We start from the raw sequence: 27378 nt of genomic DNA, 5'->3' as shown, positions 1-27378 counted from the left end.
CCCTTAGAGCAGTGGTTTTCAACCTTCTGGCCCTTTAAATGCAGTTCCTCATGTTGTGACCCAAGCATAAAATTATTTTCATTGCTACTTCATAACTATAATGTTGCTACTGTTATGAATCATAATGTAAATATCTGATATGCAGGATGGTCTTAGGCGACCCCTGTGAAAGGGTCGTTCGACTGCCAAAGGGGTCACGACACACAGGTTGAGAACCGCTGCCTTAGAGAGACCGGCCTCAACATCACCCCCACTTTACAGATGAGCAAACTGAGGGCAGAGCACCCTGGCCTGGTCTGGCCGGTCATTCATGCAGTCAACACATATTTATTGAGCATCGACTCTGTGCCAGGCCCTCGGTGGGCATGGGGACCTCAGAGACGAATCACACACAGACCCCGCGCTTGAGGCGCTCACAGCCTGAAAGGGTGGTTGGTCACTTCAAAGGGCACTCACGAAACAGTGGTCAGTGTGGTGTTAGAGGTAGCACAGGTGACCAAGGAAGCACAGAGGAGGGGCCCCTGGCCCGGCCGGGGGTGGCAGGGAGGGCTTCCTGGAGGAGGTGACACCTGAGGAGGGTTTTAGGGAGTAAGCAAGAGTTAGGGTGTCTGGCAGAGGGAGTGGCCTGTGCAGAATGGGATTGGGCGGGGGGGGGGGGGGAACGATGGCACATTTGGGAGGCAGCTGGGAGTTAGGCAGGGGCTGGTCCAGGAAGGGCAGTGGATTAGCAGCAGACAGGGAGCTCTGAGGGGCGTGAAGCAGGAGGTGGTTGGGAGAAGGCCCTCTGGGAGCCGGGGTGGAGGCCCCCCGAGGAAGAGGACAGGGAGCAGGCTGGGTGGCAGTGGGTTGCAGAGGAGGGTGGGTGCGGCCCCTGCCCAAGGAGTCCGATTCTGCCCCAGGTGCCTCAGCAGGGCGGGGGCGGGGGCGCGGGCTGCCAGCCCCGGGGCTGCAGGGTGCAGAGCACGGGGTCCAGTGGCTTGAGTGTGGCCTGTTCCTGCACCCCGAACCGCTGCCCGGGCACCAGCCGGAACTCCAGCCTCTGCAGCAGCTTGGCCATCACCACCTTCACCTCCATCTGCGTATGCGGGGGTGGGGGAGAGTGGGAGTCAGTGAGCACAAAGGCCATGGACACTGGGGCCCAGCCCCCGGCCAGGGCAGCCCGGGCGGGGCAGGGCTCCGACTGCGTCCTGGCCCAGATCAAGACCCTACCCCTGCAGTCCCTCCGCAGCCCTGGCTCCTACCTGAGCAAACTGCTGCCCGATGCAGGAGCGGGGGCCCAGCGAGAAGGGGAAGTAGGTGAACCGCGGCCTGTGGGGAGAGAGGCGTCAGGAGACGGTGCCCGAGATGGGCGGACTGGGGTTGGCACACACTGAACACAGCAGCTGCCTTCGCTGCGCTCGCTCGGCATTTTCTCACGCATCCTCCTCTGAGCCTTCCGGAGGAGCCGTCATTATCCCCACTTCACAGATGGAGGAACTGAGGCTCAGAGGGGCAGAGCAGCCCGCCCGAGGCCCCATGTCACTTATCTTCGGGCCGGCCACACGTCCAGCTCTGGGCAGCCTGGGTCTGGACTCAGGGGGTCTGTCCCTGGAGCCTGGCCCCAGCATTGCTTCAGCCCTTTCGCCTATTCACTCCCCCAGAGGGAGCCAGCGGTGTTCCCATTTCTCAGATAGGAACATCAAGGCCAAGGGAGGTGCAGTCACTTGCCCCGGGGCTTCCCAGTGTCAGGACTGGTTATAATATGGGCTTTAGAACCAGCCTGAGCTGGGCTCAAATCCCAGCTCTGCCACTTAGGGGCTGTGCACCCTCGGGCTGAGCTCTCTGAGCTGTGATTTCCTCCCTGTAAGAGGGGGCACGGTGGGGGTGACAGCTCCCTCATGTGGATCTGGAAGGCTACATGGGCTCGGTGGGCACTGGCAGCTCAGACCAGAGGCCCCAGGACCGTCCTTGTCCCACCAGGCCCCCCTCATGGACGGCTCACAGGGAGACTCACTTGGGTGCTTTGGGGCCGAAGCGATCCGGGTTGAAGGTCAGCGGGTCCTCAAAGTACGTGTCCATCCGGCCCATGACGTAGGTGCTGAACTGCCAGGCAGAGGCTACGCTTGTCTCTGGCTCCAAGAATCAGAACCCTCGCACCTCCCCCACCTGCTGTGGCCACCCAGTGGGGTGGTTTGGAGCCGAGTAGTCTCGCAAGCCCCCACTCCTGCTCTACTCCACCCATCCATCCCTCCACACACACACCCATCTCCCCACCCACCCATCTGGGCCATTGTGGGACCGCACTGGCCCCTGGGAAGTCTCTAAGAGGAAGAAAGGGGGTGGCCAACGTGCCCCGACCACCACCTGGTGTGCTGTGTCGTCCCACGCCTGGCCCACCCGTGGAGCGTGACTCTGGCCCCTATTTTACAGATGAGGAAACTGAGGCTCAGAGAGGTCCATGATTTGCCTGAAGCCACCTGACCAGTAAATGGCCAAACTGAGACTCAAACTCAGGTCTGCTGCGAGGCCATCTCTCTCCCCGTCCTGAGAGCCATTCTGTTCAACACCAGGCTTGCCTGGGGTGGGAGCTGCAGGCCCCCAGCCTTCCACCTGCCCTCGCAGAGCCGCCTGATCACCCCGATGCTCCGAGCCCTGCCCCCAGGGGCCAGGCGTGCCCCCGCAACCGGCCCGGGTGCCAGCCCCTGCCTCTTGATCCTGCACAGTGTCTCCCTCAGCCGCTCCGCCCTGGCTCTGTCTCAAGGATGGAGACGGGCCTGGGACTGAGCTCTGAAAAGTGAGGGGGGGCGTCAGGCAGGGAGGGGTCTCAGGCAGCAAAGGGCGCTGACTCCGTGCCAGGGGTTTTGGCCGAACAAGTGCTGTATGTTATCCTGTCGACTCTTGTCAGTAAACTGTGGCCACCAACCCATCTAACAAGGTGGCACTGAGGCCCGGGAATCCGGGGTCTCCCCTGAGGTGACACAACTGGGCACGTCTGCCTACTAAGGCCCACAGGGCTGCGTCCCTGGATTGAGAGCCAGCCACGGGGCCCTGGCCTGCAAGATGAGAAGGCCTTCCAAAGAGATGGTCACTAAGGCAGGGTTGTTGGTGCACTAAGGCAGATGAACAGAAGAAACACACACACACACACACACACACACACACACACACACACACACATGCGCACGCACAGGGATGAAGCTTTGATATGTGCTGAGAAGATGTGGCCGAGCCCTGGGGAAGGGGTGCTCGGTGCATAGGGCTGGATTCCGGGGATTCTCCATAAAAAACAGATAAAAACAAAACTGGGTCCTATTATGGGCTGAGGTGTGTCCCCCTAAAATTCATATCCTGAAGTCCTGACCTCAGAAAGTGACTGTGTTTGGAGATAGGTCTTAGACGAGGTAACAAAGTTGCTCTGAGGTCATTAGGGTGGGCCCTAATCTAATGCGACTGGTGTCCTTATAGGAAGAGGAGACGAGGACACACACACACAGAAAGAGAGAGAGAGAGAGAGAGAGAGAGAGAGAGAGAAGAGGCCGTGTGAGGCCACCCGCAAGACAAGGAGACGGGCTTAGAGCCCTACCCCTACCGGCACCTTGCTCTCCGACTTCCAGCCTCCTGACCTGCGAGACAGTACATTTCTGCTGTGTGAGCCCCTGGTGGTGGCACTGTGTTATGGCAACCCCAGCTGACGAATAGGCCTCCCTACCTCACACCATACACAGGGTCAAGTCCACGTAGACAAGAACCTCACTTTCAAAAGAAAAATGTAAACTTAGAAGACAGCCCTGGCCGGTTTGGCTCAGTGGACAGAGCGTTGGCCTGCAGACTGAAGGGTCCCGGGTTCGATTCTGGTCAAGGGCATGTACCTTGGTTGCAGGCTCCTCCCTGGCCCGGGCCCTGGAGGCAACCAATCAATGCATTTCTCTCACATCGATATTTCTAGCTGTCTTTCCCTCTCTCTCCCACTCGCTCTAAAAAGTACTGAGAAAATGTCCTCGGGTGAGGCTAGTAAATAAATAAATGAACTTAGAAGGCGATGTCAGTGAGTGTGCTGAGCTCAGGATAGGGAAGGGTTTCTTTCTTACACAAGACGAATCACCTCTCTGTGCCTCAGGGCCCTCAGCTGGGAGTGGGGCACCCTGTCCAGTGGGGGCACCCCTGTAATCTAAACAGGACAGAGTGAAGGGGAGAGAAAGACCTCACGGGGTTACAGTGAGACCCGGATGAGAACACACAGGGAAGCCAATGAGGAGAACGGGGCCACGGACCCCCCGCCCCCACCTCAGAAGGGCGCCCACATCAGCCACCGCGGGGCAGGCAGGCAGGCAGGGCCCCCACGCACCAGGAGCGGGGTGTTGCCGGGGACTCTGACCCCGTCAATCAAGGTCTCCTCCTCCAGCAGGCGAAAGGTGCCCCACGCAGGCGGGTACAGCCTCAGCGACTCTTTGAGGACCTGCAGAGCCACACGCAGAGGAAGTGAGAGGAAGGGGAGACCCCAGGGGACACAGCCCAGCCCCATCTCTGCTCCCACTCCCGGCACTGACTGTGCCCCTGAGTCCAGGACTGGGTCCCGGACCCCTGCAGAGTGAACTTCACCTTTGTGTTCCACCCTCATTCGACCGAAGGAGAAACTGAGGCCCAGAAGGAGAAGGGGGTTTGGCAAAGCCATAGCAGCAGAGCTCGGACCGGGAGCCAGACCTCCCTCTGCACTGGGGTCCCTCCATCCTGAGTCCCCACAGCCCAGGCGAGGCCCCCTGCTCTGCTCTGTCTCCCAGGGGAGGGGCGCTGGGCCTGCTCCCAGTGGAAGCTCGGGCCTGTGGATCTCCGGCCGAGTCGGGGGGTGCAAACCCAGCTCCACTCAGGGCACGCTGTTTCTGACCTCGGCTGCATCCTGGCGTTACCTGCGAAGCCTGCCCACGCGGCTGCCCGGGGCCGCCCCCAGCGACCGTGGTGTCCTTGGTCCGGGGCAGCCTGGCGTGGGGCTGTTTTAGTCTCCCAGGGGCTCCCATGAGCAGCGAGGTCAGAGAACCCCATTCTAATGGGTTAGGGCGGCTGCAGGCCTAAACCCACGAGTCCCCCGCATCTGCCCTGAAGCGCCCGCCCGCCCCGCCCCCCACACCTGGGACAGGTACTGCAGCCTCCCCAGGTCCTCGTAGTCCAGGTGCCGCTTAGAGCCGATGACCTCGTCCACCTCGGCCTGCAGCCTGTGGGGTCAAAGACAAGTTCCTCTCCAAGGACAGAGTTTTAAGAAGGGGGAGGGGGGGTAGAAGGAAGCCTGCAGAGAGAGGTTGGGGTGCCCCACCGTGAACACTGCCCCCCCCCCCATTGTTTAAGACATCCCGGAACTGCCATGTCCAGACCAAGGAGCCCAAGCAATGGGAGCCGTGTCCAAGGCTCTTTACAACGTTCACCCTCTGTGTTCGCTGCTGGGAACCGGCTGCAGGAAATCAACGCACCCCGAGCGAGGGCTTCGCACACAGGCGCCCCACAGCCCAGGGAGACAGCGGAATGGGCGGTGCAGGGACCTGGCGAGGAAGCCTGCGGGCGCGCCTGTTAGGAGAACATGCGGCACTAGGAGTGGGTATGGGCCCCCCCATATCCACTGGGAGGGCTGTTGTCAACAACAGAGGAGAACAAGGTGGAGGATTGGAGAAGCCGGAACCCTGGTGGGTGGGAAGGTCAATGGTGGAAAATGGTAGGGCAGTTCCTCAAAAATGAGCATGGAATCAGCATCTGACCCCGCAATCCCACCTCCGGGTGTGCGCCCAGGGGAACTGAAAGTACAAATAAATCTCTGAGCACTCATGTTTGCAGCAGCATTATTCACCGCAGCCAAAAGGCGGAGGCAACCTCACGTCCACAGATGCCTCCACGAGAATGGCCCAGCCACACAGTGGAAGAGGACTCAGCCGTAAGAAGGAAGGACGTCCTGACACCTGCTCCCACGTGGACGCACCTCGAGGGCAGGATCTTGAGTGAAACAGCCGGTCACAAGGGACAAACAGTGCATGGCCCCCCCATCCATGCGGTACCTGGAGAACTCGGGTGCTAGGCAGAAGGTAGAATGGCGGCCACCAGAGCTTGGGAAGAGGAGGTGGGAGTTCTTGTGTGATGGGGGCAGAGTCTCCTTTTGGGAAGATGGGAAGGTTCTGGGGATGGTGGAGGGATGGGTACGTGGCAATGTGAATCCACTTAAGGCCCCTGAGCTGTACAGTTAAAACAGTTAAAATGGCCCTGACCAGTTTGGCTCAGTGGATAGAGCGTCGGCCTATGGACTGAACGGTCCCAGGTTCAATTCCGGTCAGGGGCATGGTTGCGGGCACATCCCCAGTGGGGGGCATGCAGGAGGCAGCTGATCAATGTTTCTCTCTCATCGATGTTTCTGACTCTCTATCCCTCTCCCTTCCTCTCTGTAAAAAATCAATAAAATATATTTTTTTAAAAACAGTCAAAACAGTCTATTTTATGTTATATATGTGTACTTTACCATGACATTTCTAAAAAGTGGATTTGAGAAGAGGTTACAACAACATGGGGTGATGTCGTGGCAAAATACATGATGAAATTCAGTAGTTAACCACGAACTGTCTCTGGAAGGGTGGGGCCACCATGGACAGATTTATTATTATTACTAGAGGCCCGGTGCATGAAAATTTGTGCACTGAGAGGGGGTCCCTCAGCCCAGCCTGCACCGTCTTGCAGTCCGGAAGCCCTCAGGTGATGTCCACCTGCCAGTTTAGGCCCACTCCCCAGGGGGATCAGGCCTAAGCTGGCAGTCAGACATCCCTCTAGCAGCCCAGGAGCCCTCAGGGGATGTCCAACTGATGGCTTAGGCCTGCTCCCTGCATCATAGTGACCAGTCATTCTGCTGTTAGGGTCAATTTGCATATTACACTTTTATTATATAAGATTATTATAATTACTAGAGGCCTGGTGCACAGATTTTTTATTATTATTATTATTATTATTATTATTACTAGAGGCCTGCAGGCCAGGCCGAGGGACCCCACCAGTGCACAAATCCATGCACTGGGCCTCTAGTATGCATATAAGATCTTTGGTTAATCTCTTCCCACCCTCCCCCCACCCTTCTTCCCTCTGGGATTCATCAGTCTGTTCCATGTTTCCATGCCTGTGGTTTCCGCTCCTGCATTGAGCATCTGCCCCCTGGTGGTCAGTGCACGTCATGGCTACCAGTCGGATGGTCAAATGGTCAGCTGGGTGGCTGTTCACTTAGGCTTTTATATATATAGATTATTAATGTTGTTGTTTTAACTTTTTTGCTCTTTTCCAAATTTTTTTTTATAAAGAGCATATCCTTTTAGAAACCTAATAAATTATTTCATGTTCTCAAGAAGCCATTCCCACTGCCCTTTTATGCCATGATAATACTAACCACAGGTCTCTCCTCACCGCCCAGCGCCCTCCCTGCCACGCTATGTGGGTGACGGCATGCTCACTGACATTGCCTGGCATTTTTAGGGCACTCTCACATTTGGCTCAGTCTTTGGGGGAACATGTTTGTACTTAAGGAAGTCAATGGCCCACTCAGATGCCATCTGCCCAGGCATCCCCCCTTTGTCTTGCCAGCTGAAGACAGGTGCCCCCTCGGCACTTTACTTAGAATTCTGCGCAGGCCTCACAGGCAGCCCCTGGCCAGGCACTAAGTGCCCGTGGGGAGGGAAAGAGCCATGGTCCCTGGAGTCTTGGGGCTTCCAGTTCCATGACTGAAAAAAGCTTGAAGCAAACAGTCCCAGGGGAAAATGGATTTATGAGCTGGGAGGTGGCTAGTGGCTACTTTAGGGGTCTGAGAAGTAGGTGAAGGAGAAGGGGAGGAGAAGGAGGAGGAGGCGGAGGAGGAGGAAGGGAGGAGGAGGAGGAGGCAGAGGAGGAGGAAGGGAGGAGGAGGAGGAGGAGAAAGAATTGCTGTTTTCTAGGAGAAAAGAAGGGAGAAGAGCTTCCAGAGGCAGGAACAGCATGTGCAAAGGCACTGGGGTGAAGAGAAGCAGGACACAATGCAGAGGGCTCAGCCAAGGGCGGTGGAAGCAGGTGGTCCTCGAGGAATAAGACATTGGACAAACCCCTTCACCAACATCAAGGAAAGCCCCCCACCCCCTGGCCCCCTCTCCGTACCTTGCCAAGATCTCGGGCTGGCGTGACAGCTCCATCACCGTGAATGCCAAGTGATTGGCGGACGTCTCGTGACCTGCAGGAAAGGAGGAGAGTGGCAGCTCCACACGGGATCATAGAGTGGCTGCTGTCCAGCTTCTGAGACCCCAAGCCCCTGGTGGCAGCTCAGGCCCTCACTTCTGCTCCCTAGGGTTGAGCTGGGTGTATGGATATAAACTTTATCAGGGGTCCTCAAACTTTTTAAACAGGGGGCCAGTTCACTGTTTGGAGGGCCGGACTATAGTTTTAAAAAAAACTATGAACCAATTCCTATGCACACTGCACATATCTTATTTTGAAGTAAAAAAACAAAACGGGAACAAATACAATGTTTGTATTTGCATGTGGCCCGCGGGCCGTAGTTTGAGGGCCCCTGATCTAAAGGGACACCTGCCCACTTCCACGTCACCTGATGCCAGCCAGTGTGGTCAGATAAATGGCACCCGGTGTTCACACTCTAAAACCTCTTTCTCCAACCATCCCTGGGCCTGGCCTGGCCTGAGGGGGTGTCCATCCCCATTTTGCAGAAGAGAAAGCTGAGGCTGAGACCAATGTGTCTCTCTGCGGTCACAGAGCGCATCTCGTTGATCGAATCACACCAACAAATACGCAACTTAAACTGTGAGACGTGTGGGCAGAGGAGCTCTGGGCACCATGGAGAGCTCCCCGGGGTGGGGGTTGGGGGCCTGATGTGCCTGGGCAATCCCGGAGGGCTTCCCCAGGGAAGAAGCACCTGGGGGTCCTGAGGAGTGAGGAGGAGTTTTCCAGGTGAAGATCGATGCTCAACAAATATTTGATGAGCAACGAATGAGGCTGCTCCCCCCATCCCCAATTCTGAGTGAGGCGGAAACATGAATTCACACGGCCAAGCTCTTCTGAGCCAAAAAAGGCAGCTTCACGCATCCCCAGGACTGCCAGAGCCCTTAACAGGTCAGATGCCACCAAGAGGGCCTCCTGGACCCCCCTAGGCATAGAGAGGCTTCGCTCCCCTTGGCCCAGCCCCCCAATTCCACAGCCTAACTCTGCTCAGACAGCCAGGAAAACCTCCCAGAGTCCAGATTCCAGATTCCAGAGCCTATCATTCCTGCAGAGCTCGGAGCCCCTGGTCGCGATGCAGCTACGAACCGGCAATGAAGAAGGTGACGAAGTTGTCCAGCAGAACCTCATCGTCCTGGGCGCCCTCTTCGGCTGAAAGACAAGCAGCTGCTCAGGGCCCGGCGGCAGCGTCTGCCACACTCACATTCCCTTTCCCAAGACCCAAAGGACAGTCGCTTTATCAGGAGGCGCCCCGGCCACCCGCCCTCGCAGAGGGCTCCCCACCTTTGAGGATCTGCGTGAGGATGTCGGCAGGGACGGCCTCGCCCCGCTTCAGGGCCTCCCGGCGGCGCTGCACCCAGTCCTTGCCCACCTGGCGCAGAAAGCGGACGCTCTCCCGGATCTCACGGAGCTGCTTCCACTTCCCGGGCATGAACTAAACAAGAGCCCCAGCTCAGGACGGACCACGGAACGCCCCCGCTGCCCTCGCCCGCCATCCATCTCCCCCGGTTCCCAAAGGACCATACATCCACCAACAAGCTGGGAGGTGGGGAGAATGCGAGGACATGTCAGAAAAGATAAAGGCGCCAGGGAGACAGGTCCCAAAGGCCGGCTAGGCCCAAGCATGCATCGGCTTCCCCTTCCCGCACCAAACCCCTAAAAACAATGGGAGAGATGCCTGAGAGCATTCAGGAAGCCCTGAAAAGGTAAGGGGTCCCTGAAGGATGGAGGCGGCTAGGACTGCAGTCAGGGAGGACACCACAGCCAGAGGGCAGGGAGCTGGAATCAGCGGCTGAAAAAATGGGGGGGGGGGGGCGTCAGAGGGCTGCAAACTCAGAGGCTGAGCCTCAGGGAATGGAGGGGGCCCTGGGCATCGGTCTGAGAATCAGCTCAAGCACCACTTTCTCCCTTCGTCCTCCTTCAAGCCTGGAACCAGGGGTGACAGCTGGAGCTGCAGCAGCCATCGTATGACAATGAGGCGATGCGCTGGAGACAGTAGAACAATAAGAAAATCCAGCCCTAGCCAGTTCGGCTCAGTGATAGAGCTGCGGACTGTAGGGTCCCGGGTTCGATTCCAGTCAAGGGCACATGCCTGGGTTGCAGGCTAGATCCCCAATTGGAAGTGTGCAAGAGGCAGCCGATCAATGATTCTCTCTCATCATGGATGTTTCTATCTCTCTCTCCCTCTCTCTGCCTCTCTGAAATCAATAAAAACATATTTTTTTTAAAAAAAAAGAAAAGAAAAAGAAAATCCAGGAACCTCTAACATTGTGGAGCCATCCTAGCCATCCCAGAGTGCCTGTTTCAGGGGGTCATTTACATGAGAGAAAGGTCACTCCTAATTTACATAATCCTCTTTCATTCCGAGCCTCCCCAGGATGTCCACGGTGGTGCAGGTCAGCATCTCCTGCATGGACACCGGGGTTATGCAAATCCTAACTGAGTCGAAGTCACTTCACGTCTACAAACCGGAACTCAGAACTCATTCTGGAAAAATCCCTGGAGGAGGCGCCCCAGCAAAAGAGGACCCCCACTCGGGTGGCTGGCCGCCGGGGGGATGCGGGGCCGCACCTTCGCGAGGGTGTTGCGGGAGGCAGTGATGCCCTCCAAGATCAGCTTCACCTTCCCGGACAGAGGCTTCTGGGCGCCCAGCAGCATGCCAGTCTCCATGCCAAAGGCTGCCTGGGGAGAGAGCAGGCCGGGCTCAGACCTGGGGATGGGAGGACGGAAGCCCAGGGCAGAGCCGGGCACCTTTCAGCTGGAGACCCAGACCCTGGGCCAAGGACTGGCCTGTATCGGGTCGCAGACTCCCTGCAATGAGCCATACTTCCAACCCCGCTGAATGGGGTGAGAATTATGTCGCAGAGAGTAACCACTAAGTAAACCTCGAACTCCTTCCTTAACACGATGCATTGCCCCTGAGACACAGCCTCCCGTGGGCGTCCACTCTGCACCCAGCTGCCCAGGGACTGGCTGAATGACAACGATGCTTCACTCCCAGTCCCTACACTCCAGCTGCCTGGCCTGCCTTCCCCTGGGCTCAGGCCACTGCTGGGTCTGCCGGGATCAACAGCCAAGCCGCTACCCCACGGGGAGCTGAGGGGCAGGTGGGCTTTGGGCCGGGAGGACGGCAGACCTCAGAGCCAGTCCTGCTTCTGCCCCTGACCAGCCTGGGCCTGTGCCCACCCCTCTCGGTGTCCATTCCTAGAGAATGCGCTAGCGGCTCCCGTCTCACGCTGGGTTGTTTGGAATAGTTAAGGAGACACGAAGCGTTCGGCCCAGAGAAGGGGCCGCTGGCATGGGGGAGCAGCAGGGAGAGGAGGAAGGCAAGGAAGGGGAAGAGGGAGGGAAGAGGAGCCCTCTGCCCCGGGGTGTGGGGGGGAGGCAGGGTAGGGGCCGTCCACCCCTCACCTTGGCCAGGATGTCCATGGTGGTGCAGGTCAGCATCTCCTGCATGGACACCGGGGTCTGCCCGTCCGCCTTGGCCTCCAGGATCTCCACCAGCTGCTCCGCTTTCTCGTTGAACGTCTCCATCAGGCTGACCAAGGAGCTGGGGAAACAGCACACGCGTCAGCGGCTGCGGACCGGCCCAGGGCTTCTGCGGGAGGCCCCTCCCAGCCTCCGGGCCTCCCTGGGAGGCACAGCTCCCGGGCTTGGGTTCCCGTCATCAAACGAGCCCTGAGGTTTCACATTCCCCTCCACTCAGATGCCGCTGCTGTCCCTTTGCCCCTGTCCACATGGCCCCACGGGCCCTCGTTCTGCCATTGGGCCCCTCAGCTCTAACCTCAAGACGATGTGACAGAGCAGAAACGCCACGGGACAGTGGGAAGGAAGGGAGGAGAGGCGTCTTCGGTCTCCAGAATCCATGAGTTTCCCCAACAGCCTCTCCGGGCTGCCATCTGCAGCCTGGCTTTCCCGTCCCGTTCCCTGCCCGCGAGCAGTCACAGTGCCAGACCACAGGGACATGAGTCCGCAACCCAGGGATCCCAGCACACAGTGGCCCCTGCCCCGGGACAGCCAGCCGGCTCACCGGCCAGGCCTAGAGCTTAGAAAGACGCGTGGAAGGACGCACTCCAAACTCACAAACATGGCGTCCCCAAGGGGAGTGTGGGGAGGGGGAGATCGCCACTTGGCACATGACACATTTCTGATTTTTTACTAACAGAAGATGCTGCTTTTGAAATTAAAGGCGCTTTTTAATGTTAACAATCTGGGTAAAGGATATAGGGCTGTTCTTTCTCCTATTCTTATTCCTAAAACGTATCTAGAAATGTGAAGTTTCCAAATACGAAGTTTTTTAAAACATGAAAAAGAGAAAAACGGGAGAAGAGAAAAAGGATCCATTTTTTTAATTAGGAACGAAAATCAGCTCTTCGCTGCCCATCCACCAGCCTGGCTTCCCCGCTCCAGCACAGGCCCGCATCCTCCTGCTGCTGCTGCCCGGCCCCACCCCACGCTGGCTGCACGTCTTACCCTCTGTGGCCCAGGCCAGACAGAAGCACCGCTCTGATGGGGTCCCTGACCTAAACCACTTGGGAGCACCCTATCGCTCTTAGGAGGGAGGCAAAAATCCTCAGCTGGACCAGGAGGCAGACCCTGTCCCCTGCCTGCTGCCACCTGCCGCACTGCCTTCCTGTTACAGTGGCCTTTTAGCTCCTCCAGAGCACAATGTTCCTTCCCACCTCAGGGCCTTTGCACATGCTGTCCTTTCTGCCCGGAGCTCTCCTCCCTGGCACCTTCCATCCCCATGCCCGTTACCACCTATGCCTGTCCACTCTCCAGATGGACACCCAGGTGCCACTTCCTTTGGGAACGTCTCTTGAGCCCCAAGTAGGCTCAGTAATGCTCCCACAGCACCCTCGACTTCTTCATCACACTAGCACGGTTTGCAAGTGCTTATGTCTGTGCAAGATTACTTGTGGTTGTTCTTTTTTCCTATTCAATCACATTCAGCATGTTCCATGTCCTCATCTGATAACTATACGGTAGTCATGTGTGAGAAAGTCCTTGTTCTTAGGAAACACACACAGAAATATTTAAGGGAAGGGGTCACAGTGTCCCCAACTTACTCTCAAATGCTTTAAAAATACGCACTATATTAAATAATGTGAATAATGTATATACACACAGAGAGAGAACTGTAAGCATGTTTATATTTACACATAGAGAAGAAACGATAAAAAAAAAATGTGATTTAAAAAGTGAATCTGGGTAAAAGACACCCAGGAGTTCCTTAGATTATCTTGGCAGTTTTTCTGCAAATTTAAAGTTATATAAAATAAATGATCAACCTTCCTCAAAATGTTAAACACAGACTGACCGTGTGACCCAGCAGCCTCGCTCCTAGGGATACACCCAAGAAAACCGGAAACGTACGTCCGCACAAAAATTTGCACTAACACATGAATGCTCAGAGCAGCACGATTCACAAAAGCCAAAACCCGGAAACAACCCAAGTGCCCGCCAGCTGATGAGGGCGCATGAGCCAACGCGGCCATCGAGACGGTGGAATCGTCGCTGGCAATGAAAAGGAACGCATTTCTGGTGCATCATGTGGCATGAATGGCCCTCACGATGCTGCGTGAAAGAAGCCAGACACAAAGACCACATATGTGTGATTCCATTTATAGGGAACGTCCAGAATATGAAAATCCAGAGACAGGAAGCAGGCGAGTGGGTGCCAGGAGCTGCGGGCACAGAGGGGGGATGGGGGGGATGGGTGACAAGAATGTCCTAAAATTGACTACGGTGATGGCTGTACAAGTTTTGAATATACTCAAAACCATTAAGTTGCACCCTGTACATGGGTGAATTACGTGGTATGTGAATTGTATCTGAACGTGAGTTACTTAAAAAATAAAATGTTACCCAGAAATGAAAACCATAATAAAACAAAAAGCCCAGATGAGAGTGATGAGGCCTGCACCGGGGGAGCCCCTGAGGGACAGGGACCCCCACACGTCCAGACGTCCTTGTCACAACCCTGATATCCACAAACCGATAGGGACCTCTCTCCGCCTGGCGCCCCACTGGCCGGCCTCCTCCCTCTGTCCCTTCTGCCTGGAGGAGCCCCTCCCGCTCCCCTGCCCACCAGCCCAGCAGCCCAGCACCGCCCTGCCCAGCCAGGACCCACGCTGCCCGCCGGGCCACGCTCACCTGCGGCTGAAGGCCAGGTCCATGACTCTCCGCTGCTTGTGCCAGCGCTCGTAGTCACACTCGGACACCAAGCCTTGGCCAAACAGCCTGTGGGGCACAGACACTGATGAGAGAAGCAGGCTGGGGGGGCGGGGCTGACGGCCAGGTGGCCAGGGGGTCAGCTTTGGGGCGACGACAACCTTCTGGGAGTGGACAGCGCTGATGGTTGCACCACTCTGTGAATACACCACATGCACTGAATTGTACCTCCAGTGTGGTTAACACGGTGGGTTTTATGGATGTGAATTTAACCACCATAAACAATAAGTAAACAAAAACGAAATGAGGTGATCATGTGCCCCAGTCTCAGCGACCCCCGCACTCCCACCTGCCCTGGGAGGGGAGAGAGGAAAAGGGAGGTGCCCATGACGAGAGCGGCGGCACGTGCTGTGTGCCTGGCAGCCAGGAGCTCGGCCCCTAACGCTACCCCAAGGCTCTGGGGCCCGTGAGGCCTCTCCTCCCAGCCAGAGGCCTCCCCCCAGGCCCCCCCTCTCGCCTTACCTCTCACCAAACACAGTCTGGATGGCGTGGTACATCTTGGAGTCCTTGTTGTACTTGGTGGACATCAGGAATTTCTAAACATCCCAAAAAACCAACATCAGCTCGGGCACCCGAGAGAGGACCTCAGCAGTTTCAAGATAATCACCTGGAGCCGAGCCTGCTACGGCGTGAGCACTCACACACGGGGCCTCGCCTAACCCTCGGGAGCAAGAGCATCCCGTTCAGGGATGAGGAAAACAGGGCACCAAGGGGTGAAGCAATTGTCCTGTGGCCACACAGCTGGAGAGCAATGTTGGGAGGGGGCGCGGTTTCCTCGCTCCAATGCCCACACCTTACCACCTTCCAAAGTGGCAAGAACAAAGAAGAACATGGCTGCTCTGGACCCAGAGAGCCTGGAGGGAGAGTGTCCGGGACATAGGAGAGACACTCGGCACAGACGCAGGATTGTTGCTGCCAACCCAGCCATGGAAATCGCGGGAGGCTTCCTGGAGGAGGTCAGCTTCCTCACCAAGAGCTGCATGGTGCAATAGTAACATTAGCTAACAGCTCTTTTTAAAATTCTTTATTGTTTAAAGTATTACTCATGATTCCCTTTTCCCCCATTGACCTCTCCCTGCTCATTCCCACCCACCCCCCAACACACACCCTCACGCCCCCTACTGACTGTGTGCATGGGTTATGCTTATATGCATTGATCTCTCACCCTCCACTCCCCCCACCCCCCGCCTTCCCCCTGAGGTTGGATGGACTGTTCGATGCTTCTATGTCTCTGGATCTATTTTAGTTCATCAGTTTATGTTGATCATTATATCCCACATGTGAGTGAGATCATGTGATATTTATCTTTCTCCGACCGGCTTATTTCGCTTAATATAATGCTCCCCAGGTCCATCCATGCTGTTCAAATGGTTAAGCGTTCCTTCTTTGTTACAAGGGCAGTGTAGCCCAGCTCGGAGTCAGTGGCTTGCATTTGAATATGGGCTCAACATCCTCACTCCTCCCTTTGCTAACAACCCTATGACCCTGGGCAAGTTATTCTCCTCCGCTGGCCCTCAGTTTCCTCCTCTTACAAGATGGAGGGAAAGAGAGCGCCTGCCTGGTAGGTCCGCTTGAAGAATAAATCGGTTCCACATGACAGGGATGAGAATGGTGTCCGGCACCCAGCAGGTGCTCCGTCAATGCCAGGGGCACATCAGCACCTGGAGATCACTCAGTGCCCAGTCAACCCTAGGACGTGGGTGGTACTGCTGTGCTCATTTACACAGAGATGAAGGAACCTGAGAGTTAGAACTGGCCCCGGATCACACACACCACCCGGCAAATGGCCCTAGGCTTTGGATCCAGCTGATTGGCTTCGGGCGAGGGGAGAGGTGACCGTGGTCCAGGCAGGGGAAGCAGGGTCAGTGGTGCATCCGCAGACGGTGGGAGTGGGGGGGCTGCAGGGGCCTGCCCTGGGGGCGCTGAGCTTTATTCTGGGGTGCTGGGAATCGGGAGGCGACATCCCTGCTGCACATCAGCCCGGGGGGTGCTGCTTGCTGTGAGATTTGCTCCCGGGGAAAAGTGAATATCACACAGATCTGGTAAACATTAAAAAGATAATAGTAGCCCCAGCCGGTTTGGCTCAGTGGATAGAGCGTCAGCCCGAGGACAGAAGGGTCCGGGGTTCGATTCCAGTCAAGGGCACATACCTTAGTTCCAGGTCCCCCGCCCTGGTCGGGGTGCATGCAGGAGGCAACCAATCAATGTGTCTCTCTCACATTGCTGTTTCTGTCTGTCTCTCTCTCTCCCTTCCACTCTCTCTGAAAATCAATGGAAAAAAATATCCTCAGGTGAGAATTAACAACAACAAAAAAGGTAAATGAATATTGTGGACAACTTTATACTAATAGTTTCAACAATTTACAAGAAATAGACCAATTCCTTGAAAGACACCAAACTAAGAAAAAAATAGGAAATCTGGATGGTCATATAGCAATTAAAGAAATTGAATGTATAATTAAGACAAAATAACACTTCTCCAAAAAAAATGCCAGGCCCAATGGCTTCACCAGTGAATTCTATCCAACATTAAAGGAAAAATTAACACCACTCTCATACCAGCTCTTTCAGAAAGAAAGTGGAAAGGGAACTTTCCCTAACTCATCTTATGAGGCCGATTAAACTGATACCAAAACCAGACAAAGATCTTATAAGAAAAGAATAAAGATAGAAACAAAAATTCTTAATGAAAGATGAGCAAATTGTATCCATGTATCCAGGAACAAATTGTATCATGACCAGGATTTCAGGTTTGGTTTAACACTTGACTGTTTACCGATGTATTTCATCATATTAATATATTTCTTTCAACTTCTTTTCTCATTGAGCATCATGAAGATTTTTGTGCATGGCTTTTGGTAGCATGCTTTTAAACATCTTAAACTATGTCGGTATTTGAAATTAAACTTTTTAAAATAAAGTTATTTTTGCCCACCCAGTGTGGCTCAGTGGTTGAACATTGACCTGTGAACCAAGAGATCATGGTTCAATTCCCGGTCAGGGCACATGTCTGGGTTGTGGGCTCGATTCCCAGTGTGGGGCGTGCAGGAGGCAGCCGATCAATGATTCTCTCTCTCCCTCTCCCTTCCTCTCTGAAATCAATAAAAAAATATTTTTTAAAGTTATTTTTATCAACTTGCTAGAGGCACTATAATAGTTCAGCTTGTCTCCTGATCTGCACCCTAAGTTGTTTTTATCCCTCTTTGTGCCACCAGCCACCCTCCATGCAGAGAATCACCCCACACATCACCTGCGTGTGTAACAGCACCATCATTTATTGAGCAATCGCTGTGGGCCAGGCCTGGGCTAGATAACTCATAGACACCGTGTCAGTCCCATTCTCACAACCCCCGTAAGAAAGGCAGCATCCCTATGTTATAGACAAGGAAACCGAGGCCCAGACCGATACAGTCACAGGTCCGGGTCCCACAGCCATCTGGTGGCAGAGCCCAGATTTGAGCCCAGTTCTGCTAACTCCCAAGTAGATGGTCTGATGGCCACTCTTTCTAAATACCTGCAGAGCAGACACCATCCTGCACACATTACAGACCCCTTAATGCCCCTGTGTCCATCTCCCCGTCTCTAAAACGGGGACTAATAAGGGTCCTACCCCTGTGAGATCTAATGGGGTAATAACTGGGAAGTGCATAGAAAAGCACACGGCCCATGGCAAACACGGTAAGTATCCTTTGGCCCTTATTTGCTAATAATCGATCAATATTTAATTTGCATCACAGCCCTGAGAGAGAGAGGTTAGTTATCTTCTCGCCTCACCAACGAAGGCACTGAGGCTGAGAGGTGAACTAACCGAACGTGTGTGCGCCAAACGGGTCCCACAGCGTAGTCCCCCTCCCTGCCCCCGTCACACAGCCCTGCCCTTAGGAGCCCGCCAGCAGTGGGTGATCAGAAAGAAGCCATTCCCTTTGGGTCCTCGGGAAACCAGCCCCAATATGTGTGCCTCTGGAACGTTTCTCCCATCGTCCCCAGGGCCAAGATTCACACACCCAACCTCCGGCAGGGGAGGCCCATCCCCATGGAAACCACTCTGTTTCCTACCTTGACCGACTCGGGGCTCGTGACGATGACCGAGGTTTTGTGGAAGACATTGACCCGCACCACAGGCCCGTACTTCTTAGCCCTGGAAACCAAAGTGACCCAAAGGAGGCTGTCAACGCCCGGAGACGTGAGTATCACCCGCCCAGGCCCAGCAGGAGAAACGGAGTGTCCCTCCCAGGAGGGGGCTCACCACGGGCTTGGGGCCCAGGCTCTGTCCTGGGGCTGACTGACTACTGAGTCACATCTCCCAGCGGGCCTCAGTTTCCACATCCATGAAATGGGGTTGCTACGCTCCTCCTTTGCCCCACAGGTTGGACTGGGAATCAAGCAAGCTCAGGTCTCTGAAAATGCTTTGAGAAGTAAAAAGCACCACCCCACACAAGGACTCGTATCCAGTCACGCCCCACACCCAGGTTACAGATGAGGAAACTGAGGCTCGGAGAGGTTCTGATGGCTGGTCTAAGGTCACGGGATTGCCTTTCCAACCAGCCTGCCGTGCCTCTCTGCTCAGGGAGGACCTGCTGGCGGTGGGAGTGGCCTGGGCAGGGGAGCAGGGAGTGTGTGTGCTACTGGGCTGGCCCTGTGGGGCCCGGCCTGGCATAAGGGCAATGAATGACAAGTTAGGACCCACCAGTCCAAAAACACATCCTGGAGCACGCGGCCACAAGCCTCATCCTTTTTCCAGAAGTAGGGAAGGTGTCCTAGGAGGAAACTAGAAGAAATGAGAAGCATTGTGATCACTGGACGTCACCGTTAAAGGGTGCCCCTTCCCCACAGGGCCCTGCGAGGCCGGCGTTATTAGACCCACTTCGTGGATGGGAGGACTGAGGCATGGCGAGATAGGGCACTGGCTTGGAGTCACCAGGCAGGATGCAAACCTGAGTCTGACCTCCTTGGAGAGGTGATGGAGAGAAATAACACCATCTACCGGGCGCAGGACAGGGCTGGCCCTCGGTAACGCTGTGTGGAATTACCTTGAGACATTCATGGAACACTTTCCGTATGTTGGGTGCCATGCTAAGCCTCACCCGTCTGACCGCCCCACACCACCTGGAGGCAGGGCAGCTGAGGCTGGACAGGTGAGGTCACCTGCCCACAGGCGTGTGGCTGGAACCAGGGTTCCCCGTAGTCCTTATCAGCAGGGGATGGAGGGGCCGCACTGAGCCTGCACTGTGATCACCCAATTGCAGACAAGCCCTTGGTGTCACCTTGAGGCACGTTCCAAGGGACTCATGACCTCTGTCTCCTCTAGGACTCTTTTCCAGTCAAGCTCACTTACTACAGCATCCAGACAACAAAACCACAATTGGGATTTTCTGGGTCAGTGACCTCATTCTCCAGGAGGAAGACAGGAGATATGCAAACATGCAAGTAAATAGAAATTCAGAGGGTGATGGGAGAAAAATCCGAGTGGGGGGCAAGGAGAGCGGGGGCTGGATGTGGGGTGGCCATTTTATACAGGCAGGTGAGGGACCATCCCTCTAGGAAGGTGTCGTGTGAGCTGTAAGAAGCAAGGGCTGAGGCCGAGCAGGTATCTGGGGGAAGAGCATTTGAAGCAGAGGAATGGCAGGTGCAAAGGTCCTGAGGTGGAAGTGGGCTCGGTAAGTTGAAGGAAGGCAGTGTGGCTAGAGCAGGGTGCACAAGGGAACCAAGATCCAGGGTGGGGCCACCAAAGTGGGGCAGATATGGACGGCCTTGTGGGCTCTTGTCCACGCTTTGGCTTTGCCCTCAGTGAAGGGTTTTGAGCAAAGCGAGGGCGGGATCTGGGTTTTAAATGTATTGTGCTGAGAGTGAAGGGGGAGGCGGGCGCAGGGGTGGAGGCAGGGGCCCCAGTGAAGGCTGTGAGAGGTGATGCAGGCTCAGACCGGTGGAGGTGAGAAGCAATCCCATTCTGAGTGACAGTGAAGCCAGGAGCCTGGCCACGTGGGTGTGCTGAGTGACAGGTGCCAGGGAAGACCCTGGCCACCGGGAGGAGGTGGAGCTGATTCGCTAAGGGGAGCAGCGCTGGGAGGGAGCAGCAGACCCCTCATTGCCCCTGCCGTGTGCGTGCAGGTGTGCAGGCTTCCAGAGGCCAAGCCCCGGGCTCTGGGCTCTGCCTGCAGGAGGGGCAGGTGGAAGCTCCAGCTCAGCACCCCCAGAGCAGCCTCCGCCCACCTGGGGCCCCGTCCCTCCACCTGGGGCAGCGCTGCGGTCCCAGGTCCCCAGGGGGGTGCACTCGCTTTCACACCCAGAGCCCCAGGGACAGGCAGCAAAGGGACAGCCTGCCAGGGAGACTGAGCTGGAGGCACAGGAGAGCCAGAGTGAAGGGCTGAGCCTGTGAAGAGAAGCTTTAGGAGGAAGGAGGCATCCATCCGTCTGCCCGGGCTGCTGAGGGGCCAGGCCAGATAGGGCGGCGCGGACCGTGGAGGAGCTCCGTGCAGGTCGCTGGGACCTGGACCAAAGCAGGTTGGGTGGAGAAGTGGGGCCGGAGCCCCATGGGGTGGTGGGTTCAAGAGAGAACAGGAGGGAACAACGGGGCCCAAAGACAAGCAGGCTGCTCCACAGGCCGCAGTGGGGGTGCAGAGAGGGAATGAGAGCGGGAAGAAAAGGGTGGTTTTAACAGCATATTATATAAAAATGGGAGGGATGCAGAGGAGAAGGAAACCGATGGTGCAGGGAGGGGCAGGGTGGGCAGAGCTGCTGAGCAGCGAGGGCAGCTGGCCTTGGCCGGGGCCCCTGGGCCCAGCGGGAAGGGGAGGGCGAGCGGCCCGCGGCAGGCAAAGGGGTGGCCGTGGCAGCAGAGCCCTGAAAAGAAGTTCTCGGCTGATCCATTTGCTCCGGGAAGTGGGAGGCAAGAAGAAAGGCTGGGAGTGCGGGTGGGGGGCGGAGGGGGCGTGCGGGGACTGCAGAGTGCGGGAGGCTGGAGGCGGGCAGCAGCCTCTGGGAGGAAGGGAGGGGGGAGCTGAGCCCCACCCGAAGTGAGGACTTGAACGTATCCCTCTCCACCTGCAGGAAGGTGGACCTCGGACACCACGCACCACCGGTGTATTTCCAGAATTATCTGGTATCCATGGTCACTCCCCAGAGCTGCTCCTTTGCAGGAAAATGCTCTGTTCTGAGTGAGAACAGCCTGGAACTCCTCACCCTCCCAGGCGACTCCGAGATCCTGCGCCCTAACCACTGGGGTCCAGGGCCCCTGGGGAGGAAGGCGAGTGACACCTTGAGAAGGACAGGGGCACAGAGTGGCCACATCTCCACTGCCAGGCAAGAGAGGGAACTAAAGCCCGTTCCCTCCAGCTCCTGCAGGGGGCGCTGGGGAGGCAAAGGCAGGGCCAGAAGATGGGTTAGAAATGAGCAGATAAGGGACCACAGAATGAGGGATGGTGGAACACTGGTGCTGGGAGGGGGCAGCAGAAGCCCACCTGGGATGCCCTGTGGTGGACTGGGAGTGGCAGGGCAGCCCAGGAGAGAGGGGAGGGCAAATCCCCCGCCTGGCTGGTCCCAGCGCATGTCGTTCCCTAAAACACTGTGGCGGACACAGTGGGGATCCAACGTTTCCTGTGGGCAGAGAAGCGTGGACAGTCACTGGAGCAGAGGGCATCTGGAGAGCCCACTGTGAGAGCACCCAGAGGGTGGCAGGATGGGCCACCCTCTAGGAGTGAGGGTGGTGCCTTGTGCTGGAAGGATGAGGGGGTGAGTGCTGAGCTGGGCACCCGAAGTCCAGCAGAGGGTCTCCACCATCACTAGGAAGCTCCCGGCCACTTGTTGAACAGCCCCCACCCCCAGCAACTTGGCAAGTAGCAGTGGGAGGAGAGAACCAACATCGCCCTGGGAGTCAAACTTGAAGAACTTATTGCAAAAGAAATAAAACACGGGGAGAGTGAGACTTTTCATTGTCAAGTGTCCCCCCCCCCCCCCCCCCCACGCTACCAGGAGAGTGGAGGCTGATGCGGAGTTTAGAGCATGACAGAAACCAAGAAGCTAAAAGTGTCTGTGTGGGACCTGAACACTGAGTCCGAGTTTTCAGCCGCTACGTGGATCGGTGTGCAGCAGGGTATTGTTGGTAATAAGAACACAGAGGAGGGGCAATCAGGGAGGGCAACCTGGAGGAGAGGGCATCTGGCGACTCCTGCAGAATAAGGAGGAGAAAGGGTCAGCGTGCAGGAGCCCAGCGGCTGCCTCTTTGCAGAGCAGAGGCGTCCTTGCCCACAAGCTGGCAAAACTCTGAGGCATCGAGGGGCAAATGCCACCCCTGGAGACTCAATACACTGATTTCTTGCCAACCATGGGATTGCCGGTCACGGGCTTTGGATGCCAAAGCACCTGATTTGCGCTGGAAGCGGTTTCAGAACTTCCATTTAGTGCTGTTTTATGTTTGATCACCAACCAACTTTGCATCCAAAGTCTTTTGCCTGTGCCCTATTCGGTTCACCTCCTTAGAACAAAGCGCCCAACCATAATTACATTCAGCCTCCTCCCGCTCCTCTCCCCTCCCCCCCGCCCCCACCACCACACACAACTGTAAGGTTTAGGGGGGAGAATTCAGATCTAAAAAGGAAAGAAATGGGGACACAGGCTACTCCACGGGTGACCCTGAAAACATGCTAAGTGCAAGAAGCCAGACACCAAAGGCCACATACTGTATGATTGCATTTATATGCAATGCCCAGAACAAGCAAACCTGTAAAGACAGAAAGCAGATGAGTGGCTGCCTGGAGCTGGGGGTCAGGATGGGATGAGGGACAGCTCATTGGTATGGGGTTTCTTTTAGGGCCGATGAAACGCGAGTGCTGGTGGTACAGTTTAGAAGGGCAAGTTATATGGCATGCAGAATTTTATTTTTAAAATGCAATGGCGGGGGTGTGGGGGGAGGAAGGAGATGCGGGGAGAGGAGCAGAGAGAGGCTTGACTTAAGAGGTTGACCGGGTCTGCAATGCTGGAAGCACTTGGGTTCCAGAGAAAGCCAGCCATAATGCGATCTATCAGAACAAATGATCTGAAAACTGGCCAGGTGATCGTGCCCCTAACAGAACTCTCAGGGGATTCCCACCTTGAATCAGTGGTTTATCGAGTGCCTACTATGCGAATACCAGACACTGCTGTGCTAGGTGTGGGGCACACCGCAGCGAACGAGACAGACAGACACTTAACAAGAGGTTGCACACATAATTAATTACCCAATTGCCATTAGGGTCCCTTAGCGTTTATAAAATGAATAGAATATATTTAAGCATGCAAGTAGGTAAGACCTCCCTGAGGAGTTAGTATTTAAGTCAAGTCTGGAAAGCTGGGAAGAAACATGGCATGAAAGACAGAGCTGCCACAAAAGGGGAAACGGGTCAGGAAGACCCCAGGGTGGGAGAGGGCGCCTGGGAGGACAGAGCCAGCGGGGAGAAGCACCAGCCACAGAGATCTTCCCCAAACAGGAACCCAGGCTTCTAACACCAGGATCTGGCTTGTGCTGGAAGCGGGTGCCTTCCAGAATGTTCAGGTCCTGAGGTTTTAAAAAGTGTGTCTAATACTGTTGTTTATTCATTCATTCATTCAACACATATTTATTGAGCATCCTCCATGTGCCCGGCGCTGGGTGGGGATACACCAGCAACGCGGCATCCCTGCCCTCCCGGGCTCACAGTCTAGAGGGGAAGACAGTCAACAGGTGAGCGGACAGTCAACAGGTGAACAGAAGGTAACTTCACGGGGGAATGGCCCCATCAGGAGCCTGGGGCTAGTGGACTTTAAACAGAGTGGATGGGGAACTAGCAAGAAGGGAATCAGCTGGGGGATGGGGATGCAGGCTGCCTGGGGCAGCAGTAAGTGAGGGGGAAGAGAACCTCACGGGCAGGTTCTGACAGCTCAGCAGGGGCCTTGCTGGCCAGGGACTGGGCTTCATTTAGAATTAGATTTAGTTCTAAGCGATGGGAAGCCGTTGGAGCTGAGAAATGACACATGTGACTTAAGCTTCAGAAAGGTACGCTTCTTGTGGGGGGAGGGGAGTTGGGGGGATGGGGGCCAAGGATGGAATGGAAGTACCAAGGAAGAAGACGAACAGGATCTACCAGGACAGAAATACAAAAGCGCATGGGACCGAAGTACAGTGTGTTTCAATCCTGGTTGAGTGACCCCGGCCAAGTCACCAAAGTTAACAGCGCTCACTTTAGAGCCAGGCTGATCTGGGCTTCAATCTAGGCTTAAGCTCATCCATGGTGTGACCTTGGGCAGGTGACTTTGCCTCCGCGCGCCTCAGTCTCCCGGTCTGAACGATGGGGTAACAATAGCGCCTACCTAACTGGGTTGTCGCTGCCATCACGTTTGTGGGGCCCAGCCGAGCGCGGTGGTCGCCAAGCAGCTGCGGCGACTGTGAGTAATTCGTTACTAAGAATAGTTAGCGCCCCTCTCCCCGCCGCAGTATCCAAGCCGCCGCCGCGCGCTAAGGCGAGGCTGACCCCTGGCCTCGACTCCGACTCCGGCTTGGATGCGGTCCCCCGACCCCCTATTCGAGCGCCCCTTCCAGGCCCCCGCCCCCACCTCCCGCTCACCTGGGCCGCGGAGGCCCGGGGATGTGCTCGTAGCGGCTGCGAGCGCGGTGCACGAAGGTGCAGCAGAGGCCGAAGGCGACCAGGACGGCGCTGCCGAGCAGCAGCAGCAGCCCAGGGCTCATGGCTCCCGGGCAGGCCAGGCCAGGGTCAAGGCCGGGCACGGAGGGGGCGGGAGGCCGCGAGCCGACTCAGCTGTCAGCGCGGAGCGCCGCCTCGGCCCCAGGCCCGGCGCGACCTAGCACCGCCCCCCGCCGCTCGGCTCCGCCCCCGCCGGCTCCGACCCCGCCCAGGGCGCTCGGTCCCCGCCAACCACTTCCCCGACTCCAGCTCCACGCTCGGGGTCCGCCCCCATTCTGCCCCGCCCCTCCTTAAGCTCCGCCCCAACCTCAATAAATGCCCAGCCTAGGCCCCGCCCATAACATGTGGTCTCCGCCAATCACAACTCCGCTTTTGGCTCAGACCGCAAGCCCCGCCCCTCCCCGCCTCTTCAGGCCCCGCCCTCAGCCCGCAAGCTCTACTCCAGGAGAAGCTCCGCCCAGAACGCGTTGTCCCTGGCAACCTGGTTCCTCGGAGCTTGCTATCTGGCGGGGCTCTAACTCCTACTGGCTGGTTCCGCCTTCTTTGGCGCCTCCAAATAGCATTTCTCCGCGTGCGCGGTCCTAGGTCCCTTCATTTCCCCCTAAAACCTTCCTGGAAACCCCAGCCCAGTCTCCAAATTTCTGTACGACACCAACTGATCCCAGCCCTCTCCCTGGAAACCCCCACCCCCAAAGCTGGTTTCCCCTGCCTGGCCTGTCCACATCGAGCGTCCTCAGTCTCCCAGCCGGGCTCATGGGACAAGTGACCAGCACCCCCGGGGACACAGGGAGGCCTGTGTCTGCTAATGAAGAGCGCACGAGGCTGCTCTCCAGGAATCTCGGGCGCTTCTGGAACCTCCCAGATCCAAGGAAGCCGCGTTGGAGGCGGTGACGCCGGTCCCAAGCAGCTGGAGTCGGAGTGGCTGCAAATCTGGGTACGGGAGGTCGGCGTGGCCAAAGGGTATTCTTGAACCATAATGACCAAGACTTCCCTCCCTTTTATAACCTGCTTCTCCGTATCCATATGTCCGGATATGACAGAAGAGGCCAGCTCTGGGCCCCAGAATGAACGCAATGGACGGGAAGGGCCAGGTGTGCCTGTTGTGGAGTGCGAGCAACAGAATGACCACTGGAGTCCAAACCAATGAAAAATTAGGAGCCTTTATTACTGGCCAGTGACTGCTCACCCTTCCTCCACTCGGGGAGTCCAGAGAGCAGCCCCGACCTCGGGTGCAGAATAGCTTTTAAGCACTAACACCACATCCTAGTTGGCAAGCTAAATGGAACAACAGCAAACTTACATAACGCAGGTTTTCAGCTATCCTGGGGGCAAACTGCAAAGGTGATAAAACCACATCTTATGGGGTTGAGCTAGCAGCAGGCTGTTTTATAATTTGTAGCGGGGGTCTGTAGCCAGTACAGCAGAGCTGAAAATGTCCCACTCTGCCACAGTGACCACTCCTGGTCCAGATAAAGATCCTCCGGGTTGGCGAGGGGGCGCCCAGAGACAAATGCTGCTGCGTTTCCGAGGAGAGGACATGTCCCTCTGCCCGCTCGTGGGCCAGTCCAGGGGAGGTTGGGGGACAGGAAAACAGAAAAGGTACACCAAGGACAGTCCCCATTAGGAACATGACTGTCAGGGGAGTAGGGGCTGCGGGGTGACAGACAGCGCCAAGCTTTAGATCTGGGCCCAGCTCAGAAGAGACAGGATTTCTGCCCCGGGGACGACAGCCAGGGCGTCCTTCCTGGAGCGGGGACCAGGAACGACCTCCCCGAAGGGCCAGTAGATGGCGCGCCCCCGTGTGGCGGTGAGAAGCAGCCGCAGGCGCATACAGGAGACCTCTGGTTGCCCTGGCTGCGGGGCCAAGGGAGGCGGAGAGGTCACAGCCGTTTCTGGGCTGCGAAAGCTCCAGGGGTTGGAGGCAGTTTGAAGGGAGGACCCCGAACAATTGTCCTTTGAGGGCGAGGAGGGCAGGGCCAGGTCCTGAACTGCTGAGGCCACAGTCTGTGTCCCCTATGAGGCAGGCCTGGAGCAGCCGCAGGATACAAGTGGGAGCGGGAGCCTATCCAGCAGAACTAATGAGATGAGTGGGTGTTCGTTAATAGTCTCTGCTGCATAGGTCAACACCAGTGACTTCTGGATCAATGTGACCATGGCTCAATCTGGCATTTCTGTCAACAGAGCGCGCCTGTCCCTGCTGGGGCGTCAACAGTGTCCCCTCCCCTCCCCCTAGCCGGCTCATCCGATCCTCTCAGCGATCCTGTGATCGGGTGGGTAATAATGAGCCTGGCTGGCTGCACAGCGA

At 56.5% G+C, this 27378-nt stretch overlaps 1 protein-coding gene across 1 annotated transcript; it reads right to left on the bottom strand.

The window, feature by feature from the left end:
- Positions 1-307: 307 nt before the first annotated feature.
- LOC139001749 (cholesterol 24-hydroxylase) lies at positions 308-25210 on the bottom strand. The gene is made up of 15 exons (XM_070403273.1): positions 24996-25210; positions 19109-19189; positions 18478-18559; positions 14884-14957; positions 14344-14430; positions 11599-11737; positions 10759-10869; positions 9472-9622; positions 9277-9339; positions 8116-8188; positions 5102-5186; positions 4325-4435; positions 1994-2082; positions 1242-1308; positions 308-1075 (listed from the first exon to the last, which is right to left on the bottom strand). The coding sequence occupies exons 1-15, from the start codon at positions 25115-25117 to the stop codon at positions 905-907; spliced, it is 1506 nt and encodes a 501-aa protein (XP_070259374.1). The 5' UTR covers positions 25118-25210; the 3' UTR covers positions 308-904.
- Between the last annotated feature and the right edge of the window lie 2168 nt (positions 25211-27378).

Source organism: Myotis yumanensis, unplaced genomic scaffold (assembly GCF_028538775.1).
Source record: "Myotis yumanensis isolate MYYU_CA2020_CCGP unplaced genomic scaffold, mMyoYum1.0.hap1 SCAF_1, whole genome shotgun sequence".
In the NCBI taxonomy this organism is placed as follows: domain Eukaryota; kingdom Metazoa; phylum Chordata; class Mammalia; order Chiroptera; family Vespertilionidae; genus Myotis; species Myotis yumanensis.
The sequence above is the reverse complement of the archived record's forward strand: the minus strand, read 5'-3'. Positions and strand labels throughout refer to the sequence as shown.

What these genes read in the sequence shown, in the direction of transcription:
- LOC139001749 (XM_070403273.1), bottom strand. Translation starts at nt 25,117, where the DNA reads ATGAGCCCTGGGCTGCTGCTGCTGCTCGGCAGCGCCGTCCTGGTCGCC. An exon ending in CCCGGGCCTCCGCGGCCCAG is followed by an intron (nt 19,190 to 24,995) that starts GTGAGCGGGAGG and finishes CATTTCTTCTAG; the next exon opens with TTTCCTCCTAGGACACCTTC. An exon ending in CCATGGACATCCTGGCCAAG is followed by an intron (nt 10,870 to 11,598) that starts GTGAGGGGTGGA and finishes CTCTCTCCCCAG; the next exon opens with GCAGCCTTTGGCATGGAGAC.